Source organism: Opisthorchis viverrini (genome assembly GCF_000715545.1).
Source record: "Opisthorchis viverrini unplaced genomic scaffold opera_v5_66, whole genome shotgun sequence".
NCBI lineage: Eukaryota > Metazoa > Platyhelminthes > Trematoda > Opisthorchiida > Opisthorchiidae > Opisthorchis > Opisthorchis viverrini.
Window position 1 is genome coordinate 1580910 of NW_008751723.1, and position 25030 is coordinate 1605939.

A 25030-nucleotide genomic window follows, 5' to 3' on the forward strand; every position below is an offset into this window, starting at 1 on the left:
GAATGAATAAATCAATGGCCTATTGATATTTCAAGAAATTTAAATCCGACCACTTACTTACACGATACAATCTTTTTACTGACTTGAGTTCGGAAGCTCGGGGCATCGTATGTTGATCGCGTGTTTTTGGATCATTAAAAGTTGTCCCAGGTTTTCGCCTTCTTACTATCCGCCGTGCTAGGAGTCTGGATCAAGCAAAATAGCTGAGGATAGAGTATTGCCACAATCCGTGTATCGTAATGTTTGCAGCATGCGTGATCGAACCGTAACACTAACCTTGCTATTTCAGCCTTGAGACTATCACTGCCAAGACGTAACAAAACTTCCAGCTAGTTGTAAACAGCCCTATGGCCTATGGTTAGCTTTGAACCCTTATCCAACGGAACCTCATTGCACTCTACTGTGGACGATGAAGCTTGGTTGCCAGTGGGTTCTGTTACAAGACTGGGCATAAGCCAGCGACTTGTGCTCACGTTCACCGACAGGTCCCACTGCTTAACCCGGCAAGCCGTCTCCATGTAACGACAGGTTAACAGCCACTGGTCGCTAAATGAACAAGTACATTTTAAACGTTCATCTCGGCACACAAAGTGATCGTCGGAGAATCTTAGCCAGTCACTACCACTTTCCACGACTTCGACCGTTATATTGTTGTTTTCTAAGACTAAATTCCGAGTGAACAGCGTCAGGCAGTTTAAAAGGCTCAAAACGCGGTCTCCCGAGAGAGCTTCGTCAGCACCTGTCAGCAAACCGCGAGCCACTTGCATACTGTATTTAGTCCGTAGGCGCTCATTGCGCTTCAGAATGGCTTTCACACAGTCTAGCAGTGAAGACGACTGTGATAGGTTACTCTTGATGTAACGGCTAGCAGCCTCTATCATGTTATTCGTCCCTGTCCAAAGCTTACATGATGTTTCCGGGCAAAAGCCGCCCACTGGCTTGTCTGGGGAAGCCAGTTCTGCTGAAGGTAATGGAACAGCTCTGTGTTTTAAGACGAATTTATCGTAAACATATGCTGAAACTTCCTTCTGATCTCCTGTAAACTAGTCCCTTCAGGCACTCTAGCAAAATACCCTTGTCCTCATGTGAAGCTACCGATATGCTATTCAGACGATCCGTGAATGAGCATAAGTGGATGTGCACCCATGGCAGATGCTCCTTTATTGCGGCAAGCTGTGCCGTATGCCGGTCGCAGATAACCGTTTGAACCCTACTGACCTCCAGCATGGTTTTACAAAAATGCCGGAGAACCCGTTCATACGATTCGGCGGTTTCATTTTCAATAAAACCGTAGTGAACACTTCATCCTTTCCCGCGACAATCTATAACGACAACGTGCCACAGGTGATACGATCCACGATTACACTGCGTGGTCGAATCAAAATGCAGTACTTCGTTATACATGCTGAACATTTCTTTCAGTTCATTTAGTGAGAAACCTAGAAACTTTAGACGTTTAGTTTCTGAACACCGCACTACGTACAAACAGCCGCGATTATCAATTAGGTGCTTTATGCACTCTAATTCGTTGGACGGTTGCGTGACCTCTCGACATCGGCTACGCATGTTTCTCAGGTCATAGTCAGCGAGTACTATATTCCAATGTTGTCTTACGTAATCACGGATTTCCGCGTTAGAATGGAATGTTTCCATCAACGTGAAAATCTCTGACTCCTGATCTGCACTCAATCTGCGGTTAGTGTAATATACACTGGGAAAATGTCCAAAGGTAATGTGGAGGTGCCGCATATTCACCTTCGACACGGGTATCCCACCGCTTCCCAAATCATACACCAGGTAAATCAACGCGGAGCATCCAAAGTCTGCTTGCCTAAGGGCATAAGCGATACTAAGTTATTTATCAGTTAATTACTTAGGTTTAGGGCAGCTTCTCTGCTTATTATGAATGCATACATACGGTGCTCAGTAAAAGTCGTGGTAAGCTGGTATTTCCAGGCGCCTTTTTGTTGTCTGGCGTTCTCTAGATATATTGTTCTGAATTAAGTAGCTGTTCCAGTTTGACGCTGGAAGTTCGACAACTTGGCCTGGAAAACACCAAGGGTGGGGAATGGCCCCATACCAACGATCTCGTTGAACACCTCGGCAAGATCAATACCGGAAGTAGCACGGACCGCCGCCATTGCTGTCACAGGAATGCGGCCGCCATCTTGCGGACCCATCTTTTATACCTTAGCCACCATTGGACATTCATCACGTGACAAACTCCAGCCAATCATTTACCAAAATTTGGCCTATGCATAAAGCGGCTTCTCGTAAGCCGTTGTTTCCTCAGCGTCCTAGACTCACACCTAAAATTTCTCTGAAACCACGGTTTGTAAAAGTGAATCTTTGGCAGGTTATGTTAGCACCTACAAAAGGCACTTCTCTGATCATGAAAAAATTAGCGCTCCTCTGGGATTTAGCCACCACTGTGTACTGACTTTTGATTTCATCTGCTTTTGAGCCAGAAGCCCCGAACCTCAAATGTGATTTCGAGACTTCCGCCGTGCAGACTTTTCAGGAATGCGCGACTTTCTTGAACAAGTCACGCTGGGATCATCTCCAGTGGAAGAACTATATGGGACCATTGTCCAGAATGTTCACGAGGCTGACGCGATTTTCGTTCCAAAATGTCCAGCACGCACTTGAGGTATCCGCAGGATGCCAAGAAGGACTCGGCGACTTCTGGAAAAAAGGTCCCAACTCTTTTTCAGATGTTGACTACATAGGATACAGAGGATGGGGCGGCATTTCGTAGAATGCGGAACAGCTTTAAATCGGAAATCCGCCAATCGAACATACGAAAACAGGCTACTATCCTGAACCTCGCCGGAAAAAAACAAGCCGTCTGCGTTCCACTCGAATACGGAAACGGAGAACCGACGGGTGTCCCAAAAGTGGCATCTGGGGTTCTCAGAGAACACTATGCGTGTCTATACTCAGCCCCAGCGTCCTCGTTACATCCACTCTTGTCACGGCGGAACTACAAACAGCCTCTAACCGACTTGGTCTTTACGGTGGAGGACATTCGTCAACTCTTGCACAAGATCAACCCATTCTGCGCGTTGAAGCCCGACGAGGTCCATCTAAGGATCCTGAAAGAGACGTCCTCCCCACTGGCAAATCATTTACACCTGGTGTTTCGTCAGTCGCTTGACGAACGCTGCCTTCACTCTGCTTGGAAGGAAACGATTGTCACGCGAATCTAGTAAAACTGGTGACCGACTATCGCCTGGCAGCTATAGGCCTATAAGCCTCACTAGCGTGCCGTGCAAGGTGATGGAACGCATTCTGAAGCGAGCTCTCCTAGATCACCTTACTTTCAGCAACCTGATATCTCCAGCCCAACACGGATTTCTCCCAAACCGCTCTTGCGTGACAAACATGCTCGTGTTTATGGACAGCTCAACCCAAGCCAAGGACGAAGAACTCATATCGGATGCCATATTTTTCGACTTCTCAAAAGCATTTGATAGGGTCCCACACGTCCCGCAGCTCCACAAACTCCAGTCTTACGGGATTCAAGGAAAAATCCTTCGCTGGGTCAAAGCGTTCCTATCAGACGGATCATTTTGGGCGAGAATAGGTTCGACATACTCTTCTCCGGCGCCGGTCTGCATTGGAGTTCCTCAAGGCTCGATTCTGAGACCAGTGCTGTTTCTGATCAACGTCAACGACCTCCCAGATCTTCTGCATGTCCATGGACGACGTGAAATCCTGGAGTACAAATGCCAGTGCCCTCCAAATGGATATAGACGCTGCAAAGCAGTGCTCGTAGGACTGGCACCATCCTCGGAACGAAGAAAAGTGCGTCCATATGTCATTTGCAGGAGACTCAGCAAATGCCTTTTTTATGCGTGGTGAGAAGGGACCAGAAAACATCATGAGGATAGATGCCAGAAAAAATTTGAGAATCTGGGTCTCCTAAAACTCGTCCTTCTCATTGTACCATGATCCGACGCACCTTCTCCCGTACCACTCGCATGGACTTCCAGGCGTTTTTCAGGTGAACGACAGCCACTGACGGACAAGTGCAAAATCGACCCGGGAAACTTGGGCAAAAACTCGATCCTTTGTATCAATCCGTGAATCCGTGAATATATGAAGCAATTGACGGTAATTACTCGGGCCCTCAAAATCTCTCCATGTGACCGCAGTTTTATTAAAAGTTGTTTAAATGAACTGAGTCCACTGTGGGCGCTGAATTGGTATTTTATTGGTTGTCGGTGGTTTGGAGCATTGTCTCTATAAAAACAGCAAGAAATTCTGTGGAAAAGCTCGTTTCTTTCTCAAAACGACGTAGACAATAATCCCGCCTATAACATCTGCGCAAACTCAAATCGGATAGGCGTTTCGCAACCTGGATACGAAAAATTCTTCCATGGTCACAGCTAGAGTCCCACCGAAGCCAAGAATTTCGTCACAGCTAGTAAATGTTTTGTTTTTTATATGAATGTTAGCATACGTTAGATTTGGCTTAGGTCAGGATTTAACTTCACTACATACCGAGCCACCAAAATTGCCGTATGGTGAGCTATTGGTTTGTGAGCAGAACAAGCAAACGGCACAAGCAGACGACCACCGCCTTTATGTCCCTGCACCAATTAAACGGATTAAAACGGTCTTGCAGGCAAGACGCCTGTCTGGGAAATATTAGAGTTATAGTGAACTACGGGCAAGCCATCAGACTGGCCGCGGTACCGTCATCGCGACGCCGTACTTCAATTCGTGGACAGCTCCTTACGTGAACTGTTTATGGTTGTCACTGTAATTAGGGTATTATTAGGTCTATCGAGGGTCCGTGGTGGTTCATTGCTGCCATTCGAGCGAGGTAATAGGTCAGTGCGGTGTTGAGTATGAGACCTAACCTATGCTTAGTAACATAATCCAATGACCGACGACTGTCCATCATACCCATAGCCATAGGCGATACCGCTTATCTTTGCCACCTATAGTAAATACCAGGCTAACATCCATGCGGGCTGGTAAAATTAAGGCCTCAGCTATGCACAATAGCATAGCCTGATGGCCTGCCATACTCATTGGTATACTCGATGTCGCCTTACCTGGCCACTTATCGTACCTGCCAGTTCCGTGTCCATTTGCGGCGTTGATTAACCGGTAACTTAATCCAACCTAACCTGTCGTACTCGTAACTGTACGCGTTGTCACTGGTCTTTGCTACCTATGAAAGACACCGGGCCAGTAATTACGAAAACCGATGAATACGAGGCCCAAACTATGCGCGTACACCTAATCTGACGACGAACGACGGCCTCATACTCACCTCTGTGCGCAATATTGCCTACCTTGGCTACTTTTTGAAACTGCTATGCCAGTGTCTATATACGACGCTGATTATTAGGCCTCAACTAACTGCAGTGTCCGAAGTTAACTGCCAAGTATAGTCCGTCATGCCCATGATTGTGCTCAGTCTCGCTTATGTTTGCCATCTACAGTAAACACCAGGCCTGTATCTATGTGGGCCGATAAAAACCAGGCTCCAACTATGTGTGATATCTTAATCTAACGACCGACAACTGTCCGTCATACACGTATCTGTAGTCGATATCGTTTACCTTAGCTTCTCATCGTAATTGCAAAGCCTGCGCCTACGTGCAACGCTGGCTGAGGCTTCAACTATGCCCAGCAGCCCAGTTCAATGACCAATGTCGGCCGGTCGTACTCATAAATACAAACGAGGCTACTTATAGTAATTTACGGGCCCGTGCACATGCTGGAAGCTGACTGTAATGTCTTAACTATACATAATAGACTAATCCAACGACCAACGTTGGTCCTTCATACCCATACGCCATCCACCTGCCAGCACCCCATGTCCGAAAAATACACAGTCATGTTTGTATTTATTGGTTGCATCGGTACAAACAAAATATTTGGTCAATCCAGTTCTCAGCTTTATAATCGACAGGGAATCGGAAAATATATATAGTCAATTACGACTCGTGCACGTTTCCTACGATGCCATTTAAAAGAAATATCTAAACATAGTTGCACTGGCTAACTCACTAAGTGCTTAACAAGTCTGTTTGTTTACAATTCCGCGCTGAACCTGGAGGCTTTCTGTCATAAATGTGAACTCACTACTTGCTGAATTAGTCCAGTGGGCGATAACGAGGAAGCCGTGTGTATAACGATGATTCGATAGCGGGATTCGGCAAACATACACATTATTGGGTGCAGCGAAGCTGACGCTAAAGAGGGGTGATTACCTGTCAGTCGCTGAACCAAGTGGCGCAGACTGGAGCCCTGAGATCCGAGGACCACATGCCTCCTCAAATGTGCAGCAATGTATGCAGCCGTAGCAAAGATCTATTGTGTCAAATCCGCTCGTTTACAGCACTAAATCCCAACTTCGCTCAATTTCTGGTCTCCAATATCGATACAATGTAGCTTAGTAAAATCGACAGCTTAGTAAAATCTCGGTCTTCCTCATCGAAACTCGCAACCATCACATACTGAAACCACATAAGCAACCTAACAAAAATGGGGCAACCTTCTGTGTGCTTCATCCAACTCATCGTTCGTGTTGAAGTTTTGCAGCCCATCTTTACCTCTGAAATCACGTTGAATATAGATAGTCAAACCTGATGCGACCTAACTGTTCCAGATAATGTTGCTAATATAATGATGATAAACTAATACAACTTCGAATGTATATGAAACGCTGCACCACACCACCTCTCCAACCGCATCAGAAAAATACCGGCGATATTATACAAGCTTTGTTCTACTTCTGAAGATTTCTTCGGCCAACCAAAAGATCCTTCTATCCACAGAATTTTACAAGCCAAATCGTCTCAAAAATGACTTCCGTTACGGGGTTGTCCGGGAACCGAAGTATTTGAGTGCAATGACGGCACGGTACTTCTATGCCCAGTTTGATAGAACACCCGCAACTATGCGCTTGACTGTAAAGTGTCTCCCACCTGTTCCATTACACGCAACTAAAAAAACTCACGCTTTATTCCGACTAACCTTATGATCATGCCTGACAACACGCCACTCACCTGTCGGAATGAACATCGTTACGACCACGAAACTTTGTGGGTAAAATTGCACACCAAAAGACAACATCATTATCATCATCGTTGATAGGAGAGCAAAAGATGCTAACGAAGACTTACGAAATGCACGTAATGTGACGCCTCAGACGCAACTGGTTTTGCAAAGCTTCACACTTTTCTTTAGGCTATAACAGCCCCACTGTGAGGCCAACTCAGCGTACAAACGCGCAGCAACACCAGATATCTCCGAGCTCATGTATCTTCCAGCTACAGCCTGTCTTACCCACAATCTCGCAGCAACACCAGATATCTCCGATCTCATGTATCTTCCAGCTACAGGCTGTCTTAGCTGCGCACAATCTAGCCAATGCACTTCCCTCGTACCCACACAGGCCAACTCCAGTCCGCATCGATCGCAGTTAAGAATTGTGACAACTCTTGACTGTCTGTTATTTCGGGAGGCATTCTAGCTCACGTCAAAGTGCTTTCTAGCAAACCTTTCGGACACTTTCCCATTCTGTGTCCCCATTGTAGATATGACTGACCTATTACCTTGTTTGAATGGTAGCAATGAACCACCGCGAACGCTCGATAGACCCAAGGGTATCCTAACCACAATGACGACCATTAACTGCTCATCCAAGTTGTTCGCATGCAGGGCTGTCCACGAACCGAAGTACGGCGTCGCGATGACGGTACCACGACTACCATACCCAGTCTGATGGCTTGCCCGTAGTTCACTATATCTAATATTTCCCAGACGAGCGTGTTACCCAGAAGACCGTTTCGGTCTTAATAATTTGTATCAGGTCTGAAAAGCAATGGCCACCTTATTGTGGCGTCCGCTTGTTCAGCCCACAAACCCAATATTTCACCCAACGGCGATATTCGTGGCTAGGTATATCGGTGAAGTCAAACCTTGCCCTAAACCGGAAATAAAGTATGCTGACCATCATAAAAAAACAGAAAAATTACTAGCTCTGACGAATTTCCTGGCTTCGGCTGGACGCCAGCCGCGACCATAAAAGGATTTTTCATATCCATGTTGCGAATGGTTACTCCAATTTGAATTAGCGCGGATTTTGTGTGCGAGATTATTTTCTAGGCCATTTTGAGGTTGCTTCCAAATTCAATACGTAAAAAACCACGCAAAAAACGAGCTTTTCCGCAAAACTTTCGACCATTTTCATAGAAACGATGGGCGAAGCCACCGACAGCCATTAAAATTCAAATTTCGCGCGCACAGTGGACCCTGGGTTCGTTTAAGCACCTTCTAGCAAAACGGCGGCGTCGTGGGGAGATCTCGTACGCCCGAAAAATTACCGTCAACTGCTAAAACTTCATAATAAAGCTTCCCTCTTTCGAACCATGTTTTCAGGGAAATTTTGAGTGTGCGTCTAGGACGTAGCCGTGACCACGGTTGTATTGCGTGAAATTGTACAGGAGCGCGTTTTTGTAATTCTTCTTATTCCAACAAAAAAAGACTATACAGTCGACGAAATACATAGTGTTATAATGGAAGCGAAATAAATGTACAAAACACCACACTAGTTTGTCATCATTCAAGCTTGTCCCTCTGGTATACAGCAGACATTGCGCACAATGTGTACCGTTTCGGTAACATCCGGCACCTGAGGGGCCCGTGTGCGTGCCTAACCCGATGTTCTTGTAGAGAGCTTTGAGCTTAATGGTTGTATAGCTTTTCCGCTATTCAGCTGAGCTGACTCTGACTTATTTTTCAAACTATAAAGCTGACTTCTGCTTACCGTTTACTGAAAAATCGTTTGTTTACCACCCAATTGTAGCTTGATTAAACTTACTTATCAGCGTCAGCCGTTAGCTGATGGTTGGAAACTGAGGATTTTGAGTTCTTTCACACAGAATAGTCTTTACATAGAAACCTCAATCTGAACTAAGAGGCTACCCTATGGCTTTATAACAAAAGTGCAGCCATTTGCTTTGTAAAGAAAAATCCTTCTGAATCAGTAGTAAGAGCATGGATTATAATTCCGGCCAATGTGCTGAACTGTGGGGTTTAATCACGAACCAAACCAAAAATTCCGAACAACGAGAACAGGCCTTACCAAGTTACCACATTGTCGTGAACATATATCCAAGCTCAGATGAAACCCGTCGGTGTTAAATTACTAATTTGGAGTATACTGTAATCGTGAACTCTCACTTATCCGTTCCTTACTTGGTACAGCATCCGCAATTCATGGGATTGATAGAATGGTGGAAGAATCATGGTTGCGCTCAACATTCGTTCAAGTGGAATCAGTCTAAAAAGATGCGAGGTGCCTGTAAAGAATCTCTCTAGAGTTGAGAATCAAGCAATTTTTCATTCGTCTCCAGAGACGGAGCAAAAGGTATTTCGTGTTCGGTTTGAGGCTAACACAGGTAAAATGTTTTCATGACACTGGTGATAACTGTACTTGCACTCAAGGGTGGCGCTTTCTTATGTGTAAGTGTAAGTATAAGTGTAAGACTCGGCGGTGAATGTTAGTAAAGGCTTCAACTCCGATCTCGAGGTCCTTTCATGGTCCCTTGCAAGTTACTAAGTACGTAGATTACGTGTCGACCAGTTCGCCACCGGCAAGTTTGTTTATTCTTCGGACAAGCTTAACAGCTACTTGTTGCACTAGCTCCAAATGTATGTGAGTAAAGCTTGAGTAAAAAGGGCAGAATATAGGTAAAATGTTTTCGTAGGAAGAAAGCATGTAGGCGTTGTTTGTATATTCACGTCTGTTAAACCACAGTAGATGATTTACCTAACCTTGGCTACCAAAATAGCCTGTTCTCATGCACAACCATGTAAAAACAATGGAGACTTTTCAATTGGACTATTGCGGAAAAGTCTGAACTGCAGGAAGCTTGAAACTGAGGCATCTCCGACACATTGACTGTGTTAAATAGCAAAACAATTTTTTATCTTTAACATTCTCTTCAGTTGTCGTCCGGATTAGACGACAAAATAAATTACCTAAATATTTATAAGTAACCGTTTGGCCAGATCGCAGAATAGCCGTGGAGTGCAATCTAACTTACACTGGTCACTACAAAAGCGGAAACGGACGCCATGAATATTGTCGTTTTATGGTTATTGGTTATTAAAATCCTCTGCCAAGGGACCCATTAGTCACAACAGGTGGATTATGGCTGTACCAGTGTAGTTCTTAAATAAAACGTATCCTGACACCTCAAAATGTCGATAATTGCATAAACGGATGAATCATTGGCGAAATGAAAATATAGTAAACATGCCAACGGTGTATACAGGTGGCCACCGGCGATAAATTGGGCCGGTATGTTAGGCTTGGCCTAGTGGCACCGGTAGCTGCGGTCTGCTGAAGGTGGAAAACCGGAAAATTATCACAGAGTCGGTGACGTTTTAAAACATTTTTCAAAGTTTGTTTCAAAGTTTGTTGGACGAAGCCAATATCTCCAGTGTTTAAGTTGCCGAGGCATGCGAACCGGCCAACTGACTGCTTCCATGTAAACGGCCACCACCCAACCTCACTGCGTCTGATCTGAGACCGATTTTGGAATCCAGTTAGCAGCCGCGTCGTGTTACGATAGAACCCGTGGCATGGTCAAAGAATAACGAGGTAAGTACAGAAGTGGAGGTACAATAAACGGATAACATCATTGTCTTCGTGAACCCTGTTCAAGGTGGCCCTATAAAGTTAGGGCTTCTGGCTTCCGGGGGTTGGAGTAAGCCACGAACAAATGGTCCTCCCTGTGGAGCCCACCGTAATGGTGGAGTGCATTGTCACAGGGGGCATGGCAACTAAAACGGCAGTCGTCAATATCTCCTAATCTATGCATGAGACAGGTCCTTTTTCTCCACCCTTTACCCAGTTCAGTTGATCCGTTAACTGAGGCGGGAAAGAGCACGAGCCATGTTCCTGAATTGAAGATGTGATTCAGAGAAGCTCATTTTTGGAAGGGAAGTAACCTACCGTTATCACTGAAAGTTTGAACAGGGTGGAGATACTCACTGAGTGTTCGCGGAACTCTTCATTCCACAATCAGGTTAATAGGGCATCCAAACATTCCAATTTTTGCTTTTCCGTCGATCTTTGTGTGAGGCGTATCAAACTTCTTGACCGTCACACATGACCGAGCGGTGATGCTGTTCAAAGGCGTGCTGTATCTGTTTATTTGCGCACGTTTTGCAGCGTCGCAGTCATCAAAGGTCTGTCGAGAAGTGGTTCTTTCATGAGCAAAACACTCTTGACATCCAAGCCAAAGCTGTTCGAATACTACGTACATCCAAAAAGAAAGCAGAAGCACATGAATAAACGCAAATAAACAACGGACTTTTGAAGATAGCCTGAGAACAGATGGTCAGCGGTAAGTTTTCTTCAAATGAATACAACTGTGTGATACGAATAAAGTCATCATTCACCAAGGGAAAAAACAATTACACTTAATGCGACTTAAAGGCTGAATGAATAGATGTTCATTGAGTTGGCTAGCACTGTCTCGTCTACGACAAGAGAGCTCAAACGAGCGGAAGGGTAATCCTTCGGATGGAAAGGGATGAATCTATTTCATAGTCACCTGTCGGTATACAGTCCAGAATGTCCACGAAGCCTGGTGCTGATCGTTCAGCAAAACGTCGTAGTATTTGAACGGTGGTTTCACGTAGCCCGAAGAACTTCTTCCTCAGTTTAATTAAGCATAACTTAAGGGAAGATGCGTAAAACTTAACAAAAAGCTCGTTCACCCACACATTTTCCGCCAAAAGGTACCGAAATCTGTAGGTTATAGTGACAGCCTGTCATCCATATATGGGCAAGGATACGAGGAATTAATGCACGTTTTCTGAAGAAACAAATCTTTCTACAGCACAACATTCATGATTCTAAGGATAATTAATGCATGCAAAAACCGGTATCTGAGTGCGGTGCATTTAGTTTACATTGGTTATCGCAAAAATGAAAGGAATGGAACAACGGGTGTGTAGAAAATTACTCATCTTGCGAGAACCAGACCACATGAAATGCTGAATCGGCTGTGCATCCAAACAAGATGGTTTCAAAAGTGGCCTACTAAGCAGGGTTCTAACATCCAACCTCTTCCATGTTCCTGGCTTTCAGAAGGATTTGTAAAATAACTACTGTCTTTGGTCTGCGTGTTTCAAGAAAATCACCATTTAGAATGCTGCAAAACTCAGCTAAATTTGGCCATCAACGGCCACGGGACTGTATGTTTACCGGGAATATATTCTGTTCGGACCAACTAATGCGTTGTCTAAAAAAGACTGGCGCCTACGTATACACAAATCTTGACCGCCGTAGCGGTGTACAATGGCCAAAAATGATCCAAAAACCTATCGGCGGGTGGAGTGGGGGGAGTGACGATAAAGTGTTTTGGGCGAAATGAGACGTCCGTTTCTTTGAGCATGTAACCCAAATTAGATATGTTTTATTCCCTTACGTTAGTATGATTTAGAAAAATTGCAAAATTGTTCCACATCTTCAGTTCATTTACCATGATGAAAAGGTACAGTGCTTGGATCTACGCTTTTTTGAAAACCGTTGCTTACATTTGACGCATCGCGGTTCACTGACTTTAAAATTTCCTCAACCAGACAAGCGGCTGTCCTGAAGACGTAAACGAAATACACAGTTGGACCAATTTAGCTTTCTGCAAAGTTTTCCGCATCAGAAAAGACACTTCCTCGATGGGATTAATTTTGGCTGTAATTAATTTTCTTTTTATTGAAATATGGGCGACCCCAATTTCCATGAGGTTGATGTCGGCCCACTAAATCGAGTCGGATTATTCCTTTCCCCGTTGAGCAGATTTGAACATTTCCACACGATTCACAAGTAGGGATAGCAGATAAATTCCACAATATAAACGTATCTGTCAAATTTTTATTCGATTGATGCGATTGGGCTGTAGTCCCTTAACTTATCTAGATAACTGTGGCCTTCGATCCTTATCAAACCGCCGGTTGCTTCTCTCTGTAAACGTTGCCATATGAGAGATGAGAACCAAGCTGGACTAAAGCGTTCTAAGTAGTCAGTTAGAAGGCAGTGAAAATTGCAAAAAACTCCATACCTTTCATGATTCTATTACCTTTGGGGGGTAGTAAATGACTTTCCTTGCCTGTTGCAATACACAGGCATACCCTGTGGTCATTTCACACGGGGATGGCCAGATATTTGTTTTCCCATTAGATTATGGAATGTGCACTGTAGAATGATCGTCCTCATTTCTTTACATGGATACGCGCGCGCGGACGCATGCATGCACACGTTTAGTCCGGCAGTATGTTAAGTATACCCATTGTTATAACCTGGACTTCTCATCTTCATTCGTTTTCCAGGGTCGGGTAATACGTGGGCAGATAAGAGACTGGTATATATTGGTGCTGGACAAATTCACCAGGATCGCCTTCTGGAGTCTCTTTTGAATGCCACTCCACCAGATTTGACTTAATTCTAAGACGACATTGCCATCTTTCGCGCAGTGCTCGCAGTTTTGCCTGTACCATGGCGTCCACTTACACGGCCAACTCAGGCGCTGGCTAACAGGCGCATTAAAAAAGTTTCTTTTTGTTCATCAAAAAATTTTTTGGAAGCTTGTGAGCGTAATATGTTGACTTACAAACGTATAAGAGCACACTGACAGTTTTACAAACACGTACACGAAGAAGTATCCTTCAGGAAGGTCTACTCTCTTCATTACCCTTTGATTTCGAGGTGTGCGGTGTACAAGTAGCCGGTCTGATATATTGTTCTCGTCTTCAAAAAGGAGGAGGAGGAGAATGCGCAATTGTTTCGGGATAAACTGATCAAAGTCATCACATCCTTTGGTGTGCATTTTGCTTCCTCAAAGTAAGGTCACGCTCATAGATATGAAGTCACTGAGTATGCCACTCACAACCCAGGGAAAAACACGTGAATTTGTAGGGCGCCTTACGCATCCAAAAAGTCGTGTTAGTTCGCATTGTGGCGCGACAGATGAGGTCAATGCACGAATCAACGAGGCTTGGGTCGCGTTTGCTAATTTGAGACGCCTATAGCATCAAAGTTTTATACCGCTGAACATCAAGCTACGTGTGTATTAGGCTACAGTACGGGCTGCTTCCTTATATCTCTGTGCAGCTTGGCATAACTGAGACGTCTTCGAGTGTTCGACAATCGCTTTCTTAGGATAATATCTCGAGTGGGTTAGTGTCAGAGAATCGGTAACTGTACGATCACAGAGTGATTTTCCGGTTGTGCAACGTGGACTTACATTAAAGAATGTGTTCAGCACCGGAAGTTTCGTTGGTTGGACCACGCACTGGGTGGGCCGAACTTTCGTTTGTCAAAAAGAGGGCTGTTTTCTCCGCCCAATTCAGAGGTAGCAAACCCTCGGCTTGGCAATCAGTATGCGAAATATTACGAAAAGCTTGGGTACTGTCGGTGTAACTTGCGGTTCAGGATCGGCACAGAGTGATCCACAATGCGCATGGTTGGGGACTGCAAGGTCAGGCCGCTAATTAATGTCAGTGACGTTCTGGCTGTCAATTTTTCAATGTTAAAATTGCCTGAATGAGGTATGAGCACCTCGACTGGCACTAAGTCCCCTACCCGTCCAACTGTTTAATTTTATTCACCATATGACTAAAATAAATCAGGGTTGTACGGCAGCGAGGCATCGATGTTGAACACTGATGGTGTGCTGTCGACGATGATGATAAGTAGGGTAAACCTGGTCTTCTGGAACCGTGAAATTCAGCAGGGTTGATATTCTTTTCAACCATTGGTTCAGATAGGAGCAAGATGTTTTTCTGATGAATCTGAGCCTTTCCTGCCCACCACTGTGACAATATGTGCAGTGTCAGGAAAAAGAGCGAAACAAACCATAGCGTCTGTAAGATCCGGGCGGTTATGGATCTCACAGGGCGATTGTGACTATTAGATTATACGTAATTCGCAGCCAGTAGTCAATAGGAGCGGATGGATATGGGGCAGCGGATGATATATTGATGACTGACAGGAACTGGTTCTACAGACAAACGGATTAGTAAGCATCACGAATTAAACAAACCTACAATCAACAATGACGCAATCACCAGGAGATGGAAACAGTCACTGACGCAGCACGGAATTCTATTGGGGGAACAGCAAGTAAGTACCAAACGATGTACAAACATAAATATGGGGACAGTCTGACAGTGTGAATTGGCCGTAACGGCGCAGGAGTCAGTACGTTCGGGATGTGAGGGACTGTATTTCAGTCGGCGTCGACGCAGCCGCTCGTGTCGCGCGACCGGTCAGATTGCGCGGTTTCGACCGTTTAAAACAAAGCTCAGCAAGGGCTATCTGGCAGGCGCGATACATGGGTAATACAAAATAATCAGCCGCTCCGGGCGTCAGGTCAGTGTGGTTGGTAGCGCGTTCGCCTGCCGTCCGGAGGATCCGGGTTCGATAACCGGTCGGCCCGCTTTTCCGTCGGAGTGGGCGCTCAAAAATAGGTGCAATCGAGGCGAACTTGCAGGCAATGACAGACGGGCAACACATATTGACATCACTTACTGAGAGATAAGCAGACCTTGAGTAGGAACAAAAGGGGGGAAAACGAGCAGCAAGAAACGAACCGGTGTTATAATAAACAGGTGTAAGTCATGTTACTGATGAGTAGTCAGAAAACAAGGAAAGTTACCCTTGTTCACCGTTGATTCTGAGGGAAAATCAACAGGGTCTGTTTCGCAAATTGTGAGCTGCGGATAGTGCCCTCCAAACGTGGCAGTGACATATATACAGGATGCAGTTTTTGCATGCTGGAAAGCACTTTAATGACCGGCAACTGTGAATAGCAGCAGGAACCTTTTGTGGGGCCAACGTGTCAATATTTTATTGGATTTGTTTCATAGCTTAATGGTGTATCAATAAACTATCAGGGGCTATTTGTTATTTTCGATAAAATAATAATATAGGCGCCATAAAGTTAGGGGTCATATACTGGCTTACGAGCAATGGAAGGACTCATATTTCCCACCTGGATATACTAGGCTGTTACAAATTTGATATGAGCTAGCTGATCGAATAATGTGCCAAGCACAAAGGCCCGAGTGCGCAGAAGAAGGACCATTCTAGTACAAAAATTTGTGATCTGTCCATAGCTGAAATAATCAGTTGGTGTCGCATTAAATAACTCCTGTGGCAGTGTTTAATTTTTGCGGACAGGTCTTGTTCTGAGGCTGGAGTGAAGTTCCTGGGTGCGCAACCTAGTTTGGGCATCAGGTAGGTTTCATAAACAATCTCGGTTTTTCCGCTAAATCTTTATGTATAAGTTATTTATATAAGTTATCTGTTTTGCTCATAGCCATATAATTAGATAATATTGGTTACGGAGGGCGATCAGAATCAGCAAAAGTATGAGATCCCAAGGTACCTGTCAAGATTTGTGAAGCAGAAAAGGCAGGACAACTCAGCCCATTTCACCGCGGTCTTGATGAGACGGTCGCTGATATAAAGAAGAGGGACAAGTGTGTTGACTGTGGAGGGACCGTTGGTATATTCAGTAGCTTTTTTTGGATGTCGCTGAGGTTGTCCGATTTGGAATTCACTTTCATACAGCCTACCAGAGAGGTGGATTTGGGGTAAAATTCAGCAAACAGGAATGGATGCTTCTTTAGGCTTCCCAGTCTCTTGATGGACATTAACAGTGCCGGGTTTATTTCTGCAGGGCCAACAGGAGGCCAAAATGGACTGGCAGTAATAATCATTTTATTTGGAAAGCCTATTAGTCTTTTGATTCCACGTTTCATGCGTACCAAGAAAGCGGCGAGATGCATCATTTCAGACTAGTATCAGTTCTTGCAGCTTGTTTCTGTTGGCTGTGGCATGTTTGTACGGGATCAGTGAGTATAAGTTCATAACTCCGGTGCAACCTTCCTTCTGTGTAGACTAGGCGCCCTGTGACTGAATAGTGAGTACGGTAATGCACTACACGATGTAACGGTGAAACTACTGATGGAGAGGTATGTGAGTAGTATGTGTTGTTTTTGGAATTTCGCTTCGCGTCTCTTAAAAAGAGGAGATCTGTGGCGGAATTTGTGGAGACGCTTTGTAACATTTGCTCGGATTTGAGCAATTAATGACTAGAATCAAGGAATATCACGAAGAGTTCAAGAAGACGCTTCCAGGAGAAGATGGATGTCAAGTATTGTAAATAGGATACAAGTGAGAGCTTTGCTTCCCTGTCCAATATTCTGTAACCGGTCAGTTGAAATTCCCTAATGAATAACTCCGCAGCAAAGTCCTTCTTCCCATCATTTCGTGCTGTGACCAGGATAAGGATGAAGATCCCGTGACCACAACACTTTGAAGATGGGGTGTTCGCACATTCCTGGAGGACTTTGAGGAGGTTGCGGAGGCCGCCGAACTGGAGACCGACCGGGGTAATTTGGTGGCGCTGGAGACCCTCCTCAAGGGCCGAACGAAGGCGGTCCTGGATGCGGCCAGAAGAGATCCTCGGAAGACGGATTGGGCCGCCGCGAAGGAAATCCTTGCAGCGGAGGCTATAAAGCGGTTCAAAACGGCTAGCAAGGCGCCTTGATCTGACCCAACCATGTTCTCTGCCGGCCTGCAGCAGTCGTTGGATAGCGCTTTGCCGGAACTGGACGGAGTGTCGCGCCACCAGCTGCTGTCGGACCAGTTCGTCGAAGGTTTGCGGCCGGCTATTGGTGCAATATTGCGGTTAGCACGAACGACTGGCAAGTCGAGTGTAGAGAATTTGGTGCGCTTGGCCCGGAAACTGCCCGAGGCACCACCGACCACGTTTCGGTCGCAGGAGAAAAGGGATGGTTCACCAGTGGAGGAACTGCGGACCAGAGTGAACCAACTCGCCAAAAAGCTTGCAGCCGTGAAGACGGAATCGCGGAGACATGCTCAAACCAGCTGGTGCTACACGTGTGGCAAACCTGGAAGAATCACTGTCTCCGTACCCGATCACTTGTACAAAATAAAACTTTAGAGTACTCATCTTTTCCGATTGGCGCGCTGACACAGGGTACCATACAAGCCATTGTCGAGGCAGACGGGAAAAGAAATTTGTGTTTAATTGATACAGGAGCGGGCGCATCGCTGAGGAGAAGAGAGAACCAAGCTGAACGCAGACCGTGCGCGCTAGCCGTGAGAGCTGTGGGTGAATATCGACTGAAGATTTATGGATTGTCAACGCACTTGATATGCCTAGGTGACAAGTCTGTGCAGCACATGTCCCTGATTAGCCCATACATAGAACAGACGATACTGGGGGCAGATTTTCTAAAGGGCAGAGATTCCGTAATTGACCTAAAGCAGGGAAAGATGGTGACGAAGTATGGAGAATTCAACCCCAAATTTTACACAGGCTCTGCCGTGAGCGAGCTGTGTTCGAACACTTCCGTCTTGTAATTTACCGTCAGTACGGCCCGGGGTCGAGGAATATTCCGAACCGTTGTCGGGTGATTAGGATCCCTTTGACTTCTGCCAGTGGATTGAACACGAACTTCCCCTGTCGTCGAAACGCTTTCTACCTTATGTTCCNCCTTCTTCCCATCATTTCGTGCTGTGACCAGGATAAGGATGAAGATCCCGTGACCACAACACTTTGAGGATGGGGTGTTCGCACCTTCCTGGAGGACTTTGAGGAGGTTGCGGAGGCCGCCGAACTGGAGACCGACCGGGGTAATTTGGTGGCGCTGGAGACCCTCCTCAAGGGCCGAACGAAGGCGGTCCTGGATGCGGCCAGAAGAGATCCTCGGAAGACGGATTGGGCCGCCGCGAAGGAAATCCTTGCAGCGGAGGCTATAAAGCGGTTCAAAACGGCTAGCAAGGCGCCTTGATCTGACCCAACCATGTTCTCTGCCGGCCTGCAGCAGTCGTTGGATCGCGCTTTGCCGGAACTGGACGGAGTGTCGCGCCTCCAGCTGCTGTCGGACCAGTTCGTCGAAGGTTTGCGGCCGGCTATTGGTGCAATATTGCGGTTAGCACGAACGACTGGCAAGTCGAGTGTAGAGAATTTGGTGCGCTTGGCCCGGAAACTGCCCGAGGCACCACCGACCACGTTTCGGTCGCAGGAGAAAAGGGATGGTTCACCAGTGGAGGAACTGCGGACCAGAGTGAACCAACTCGCCAAAAAGCTTGCAGCCGTGAAGACGGAATCGCGGAGACATGCTCAAACCAGCTGGTGCTACACGTGTGGCAAACCTGGAAGAATCACTGTCTCCGTACCCGATCACTTGTACAAAATAAAACTTTAGAGTACTCATCTTTTCCGATTGGCGCGCTGACACAGGGTACCATACAAGCCATTGTCGAGGCAGACGGGAAAAGAAATTTGTGTTTAATTGATACAGGAGCGGGCGCATCGCTGAGGAGAAGAGAGAACCAAGCTGAACGCAGACCGTGCGCGCTAGCCGTGAGAGCTGTGGGTGAATATCGACTGAAGATTTATGGATTGTCAACGCACTTGATATGCCTAGGTGACAAGTCTGTGCAGCACATGTCCCTGATTAGCCCATACATAGAACAGACAATACTGGGGGCAGATTTTCTAAAGGGCAGAGATTCCGTAATTGACCTAAAGCAGGGAAAGATGGTGACGAAGTATGGAGAATTCAACCCCAAATTTTACACAGGCTCTGCCGTGAGCGAGCTGTGTTCGAACACTTCCGTCTTGTAATTTACCGTCAGTACGGCCCGGGGTCGAGGAATATTCCGAACCGTTGTCGGGTGATTAGGATCCGTTTGACTTCTGCCAGTGGATTGAACACGAACTTCCCCTGTCGTCGAAACGCTTTCTACCTTATGTTCCCCGTCCGTTTGTCGCTCCATCTATGGGAAGAGGTCCAGAAACAGATTCAGGAGATGTTGAAGAATGGCATGATCGAAGAGGCCAATAGTGCACACAATTCCCCAGTTGTGCTTGTAAGAGAGGCAAACGAAAAATACAAGATTTGCGTGGTTTCCGGGCGCTTGAATGAACTGACCGTAAATCGGGCTGTAGCCGTGCCTTCGGGTGCGGAGATTTTCGATTCCCTCTAGTACTCTCGATATTTCACGGTGTTTGACTTGCATTCCGGATACCGGCAACCACCATCAAGGCGGAGGACCAGCAGAAAACGACGTTTACCGTTGAGGACACCCAATATCAACTTAGAAGAACGCCAATTGTTTTTTTGAGGCACCATTCAAATTGTGCGGCAGCGGAGCATCTGTACGGCAACGGAGCATCGATGTTGAACACTGATGTCATGCTGTCGATGTTTAACGAGGGGACTCCAGAATGTTGCCCTGTACGGAGACGATATTGTTGTGTACAGCAATTCGGAACCACAGATCACGCAGTTCACTTGAAGACCGTATTGAAGCGTATCCGGGAGGCTGGCCTGCGGATAATTGAAGCCAAGACAGCTTGGAATTCGGTGACACTGCTGGGGCATAAAGTGGGTCGGGGGGAGTTAGCCCATTGCCCGAAAAATCGGTAAAGATCAAGGATTGGGCTGTTCCCAATTCAAAGCGGTCTCTACGGCAGTTTCTTTGACAAACGGCATACTACAGCCCGTTCGTTAAGGATTTCAACACGATTGCTGCGCCACTGTACGGCCTGCTCGGGCAAAATCGGAGATTTTGTATAAACCGGAGAGGCACATGAGGCTTTTGAGCGTGTCAAAGCGCAGATATTGGATCAGCAAGTGACCCTCAAACTGGAGAGCTGTTCACTGTTGCAACGGACGCTAGTTATCGCTGTATCGGCGGAGTCCTAAAGCAGAGGAATGGATGGAGTTATCGAATGCGCCAGTCGTGTCCTGACTAACGCTAAACACAAGTACTCCACTACTGAGAAGAAATGTTTAGCAATCGTTTGGGCCCTGGATAAGTGGAGGCCATATCTGCTTGGGCAAAGCGTTCATGTCGAAACCGATGACAAACCCCTGGAGTGGATCTGGACCACCAGAGATCCTCGCAGAAACCTCGCGCGCTGGCACTCCGGTTGCAAGAGTACGACTTCACAATCCAGCACGTGCCGGGGAGGGAAAACCACTCGGCTGATTGGCTGTCAAGACCAGAGGCTGAAGATGATGTCCCAGGATCATGGTTGGAGCCAATGGTTTCGTCGTCGAAATGGATCCCCGAAGGTTGGTGCAAATCCAACGGCCGGATCCTGTGTTACGGAAGGTTGCAGCCGCCTTGTCGGATGGAGGGAACATTGAGAACGAAGAGGGAGACAAAGAGTTCGAAACGTTTCAGAGTCACCCTGATCGCCTGAGCTGAATGAAGCTGGAATAATTTCCTGGAATGCCACTGATTCGGATGTTGTGATGCCCGTGACGCCTCGCGTCCTGGGATGGAAGCCTGTCGTCGAATGCCATGGGATGGCTCATACAGGGTGCACCAAGACGTACAACTTACTACGGCAGAGGGCCTACTGGCTCGGGATGAGAAGCGAGGTAATGGATTGTGTGGTGTCCTGTAAGCGGGTCCGACTGATGCAAGGGGACACGACAGGGGCAACCTATCCCACGGAACCTATTCCTGTCTCAGAAATCGGCGTGTTGTGGTCCGTTGACGCTGTTGGCCCATTTGTAGTGACAACCAGCGGGAATCAATACACCTTGATAATGACAGAACACCTGTCACGGTGGATCGAGGCAGCAGCCATGCCTAATCAGCGGGCGATGACGATCAGTTAAGTGGTAATATACCACATCGTGGCCAACCATGGGGTGCCAAAAATGATTCTAACCGATCAGGGGCCTTGCTTCGAGAGCGAAGAGTTTAGAGATTGCCTGCAGAAGCTAAGGACAACACCATACCACCCTCAAACAAATGACGTAACCGATATTAATAACCGAGCGATCAAGGAGTGGCTTGCGGCCAAAGGAGATGACTGGAAAGTGAACTTGGCAGTGGTGTTGCTAGGTAATTGTGATTCCATGAAGTCAACCACAGGCAAGTCCCCGTATATTATGATGTACGGTTGACATCCGCTCCTTTAGGTTTATCAGGAAAATGGGTTGTGGCCGGCAACACGCTTGTCCCCTGAGCAGCTAGAGGAAGAAAGGAGGAGAGCTCGCGAAAACTTGACCCTCGTTCAGGAAATGACTAGGCGGAAAGCGGCGAGTAGAAAGGCACGAACGTTCCCCATAGGCACGAAAGTCAAGTGGAAGGATCACCAGAATCCTAGAAAGGGTGGACTGGGGTCGCGGAAGCTAGGCGGCGATGGCAAGGACCGTTTGTCGTTACCGACCGCCGGGGGAACGTCCATACAATTCAAGATGGTCGAGGATCGGAAAGAGTAAATTCGACGCAGCTTCGCAAGTGGCATGATACACCCGAAGAGTGGTCGAGTAGAGCGGCTTCCGGATCCAGCCTGAAGGAGGAAAATGATAATCGATGGCAAGCGAACGACTTTTAAACGGTGGTGTGTAACGGTGATACTACTGATGGAGAGGTATGCGAGTAATAATAATATTTATTCCCAACTAGTGGGTAGCATACCGTCGGGCATGATCATAGCATTACAGTCAGAATAAAGGCGTGACTGGTGGGGTTTGTGTTTAATGGGAAAAGGGAAAGTGACGTAAACAGTAAACCTTATTGGAGAAGAGTTTATCACACCTGAGGTGGCATGGGTAGGAATCCAAAATTGCAAGGTCTCTTTATGTCCTATGGAGAGCATATCAGATGGCACGAGATCTGAACGTTGAGGTTTAAAAGTGGCGGGCAAAGAAAACAATACAAATGAGGGCATAACAAAGAGCTTCCAGACTGGAACGTGAGAAACAAAAAAACTTCAAACTACAGGAAGTGTAGGGCCGGAATAGCGGATATGGAGATGCAGCAGAGCTGCCACGACATGGCAGGCCGGTTTGAACTAAAGTCCGGAACCGTCACTAGGGCTTCATGGCCTTGGGCTATGGCGGATGGCCACGGAAAGGTATGTGGGGGGGGTGTAGTGGGGTAAAAATGTATTACGGACAAACGGTAGCAGGAAACGCAGAAGTACAGTGTGCAGTGAAGCGACTCACTAGTGTTGCAGATGAAGCAGGGTCGAGTGTAAAAGTTTCTTGGGAAACGAGTTCACGCAAGCTGAGCAATAATTAACTCATTCGGTGAGGAGTACGAATAAAAGCCGTCGAGATCTTTGCATCTGGCAGAAGGTTCGGCAGATTGAAATGAACGCCTTCCGGTGGTGGCCGGGGACAAATGAAGGTTGATTGTGGTTGTCGGTATGGGAACCAGTGAGCGAGAGGGCCTGGACAAATTTAAGAGGGGAACAATTGCGGGTATGCTATCAAACCGGGTAGTAGTATGTGTTGTTCTTGGAATTTCGCTTCGCGTCTCTTAAAAAGGGGAGATATGTTGCAGAATTCGTGGAGGCGCTTTGTAACATTTGCTCGGATTTGAGCAATTAATGATTGGAGGCAAGGAATATCACGGAAAGTTCAAAAAGACGCTTACAGAAAAGATGGATGTCCAGTTGTGTAAATAAGATGCAAGTGAGAGCTTTGCTTCCCTGTCTAATATTCTGTAACCGGTCAATTGGAATTTCCTAATAAATACCTACGCAGCGGAGGCCTTCCATTCAAGGGTAGTTTGGCCGATCATTTCTACGCCACCTTTGTTAGGTGTGGTGAGAGGGTAATTTATGTTGAAATATAAAAGTTTGTTTCCCATCAGTGTATTGCCTGTCGCTGAGTCAATTTCAGTAAATGAAGCTTCAGCCAGTCGCGCGTTGGAGTCTGTTTGTCCCAAGCGCCGATATCTCGTAGACTATCCTGCTAGATATGGACATTCTGGAGCGGTCGTTATAAATTTTGTGAGGAAAGACCAATCGAGTAGGCGAACAGAAAGACTGGCCAATGCTGCTCTAGTTGGCCCAGATCGCGGATCTTTGTTTACTTTGAAGAGTTGTCCGGGATCACTTAAAATGAAAAGTTTTGAACCCGAGGTCAGACTGTCTGTGGCATCATTTTGTGCCAAATCATTCTTCTATGGCTACCTTTCGGTGCCCAACTGCCAACCCACGGAAAAAAGCCACAGAACTGGGAGCCAGGTTGGCAAAGCCTAGACAGAGGAAGTCGAAAGGAGGAGGTCGGTTTCGAGCCACGAACCTTCCGGTCAATAAATTCGCTTTCTAACAACCAAGCCATCTCACGATCAGCTGTGCCGGAAAAACCAACAAGATTGGCCCTTGTTTATCAAACTAAGTTAATCGATAAGCCAAGTCTCTGAACACGCTAGTTTGGGGATGTATTGGCCAATTTGAAAGCACAGTGGCCGTCTTTGTTATTCTACAGCTGATTGTGGCAAAACAGTTCGTGGTGGTTCCGAAATACTCGGGAGTATACCTTTATTCGGTGCTACTCGAGCAACCTGACATAGCGACTGCAGTGACGGGATACAGCTCTGCTCAACTGATACTCTGCAGGGTAACACGTAAAATGCCCAAAACATCTAATGCCTTATTGCTGAATCCTCTAAATCACACCGAAATTGGCGCGCACCCACTTAAATAGTATTAGCACTTGGTCGCTACTTTAAGCGCAGCACGCACCACTTGCCCCGAATAAGGGAATCGGATGGAGTATGCCTTGTGTATCTACAAAAACCTATAGACAGAGCTGACGAAAGCTAATGGAGAAACACGACTACCGTCCACAAGATGTAACGGTAAAGCACGCGATCCAAAGAATCAATGAGATTTAACCCAGGAAGAGCGATGCTGAAATGGCGAACCTCAAGCTAACTACAACGTACGCGAGCATTGGTTTAACTTTTCGAAAGCGAAAGAATGTGTAGTTACTGGGTCACACAGAACACTAGGCGGGACTGGCACTTGTAGTGGTCTGGCTACCCAATAAGTCAGTTTACCAGGAGTGTGTGGCAAAGTAATAAAAATAATTACGCTAAGTTGGGTATACAAAAATAAATAGGTCAGATGGAACAGACTCACTAACAATTGTTCTCTTTAAAATAGTTCGTCGTTGGCCCAGGTCAGCG

The 25030-nt window shown here is 46.4% G+C and overlaps 1 protein-coding gene across 1 annotated transcript in view; it reads left to right on the forward strand.

The window, feature by feature from the left end:
- Positions 1-22883: 22883 nt before the first annotated feature.
- Positions 22884-25030, forward strand: part of T265_04206 (hypothetical protein) — a gene marked incomplete at both ends in the record, with an annotated part of 17723 nt that continues 15576 nt past the window's right edge. Inside the window, one exon of the mRNA XM_009168888.1 lies at positions 22884-22964. Within this exon, the coding sequence (XP_009167152.1) occupies positions 22884-22964 (81 nt within the window). The remainder of the gene's footprint in view (positions 22965-25030) is intronic.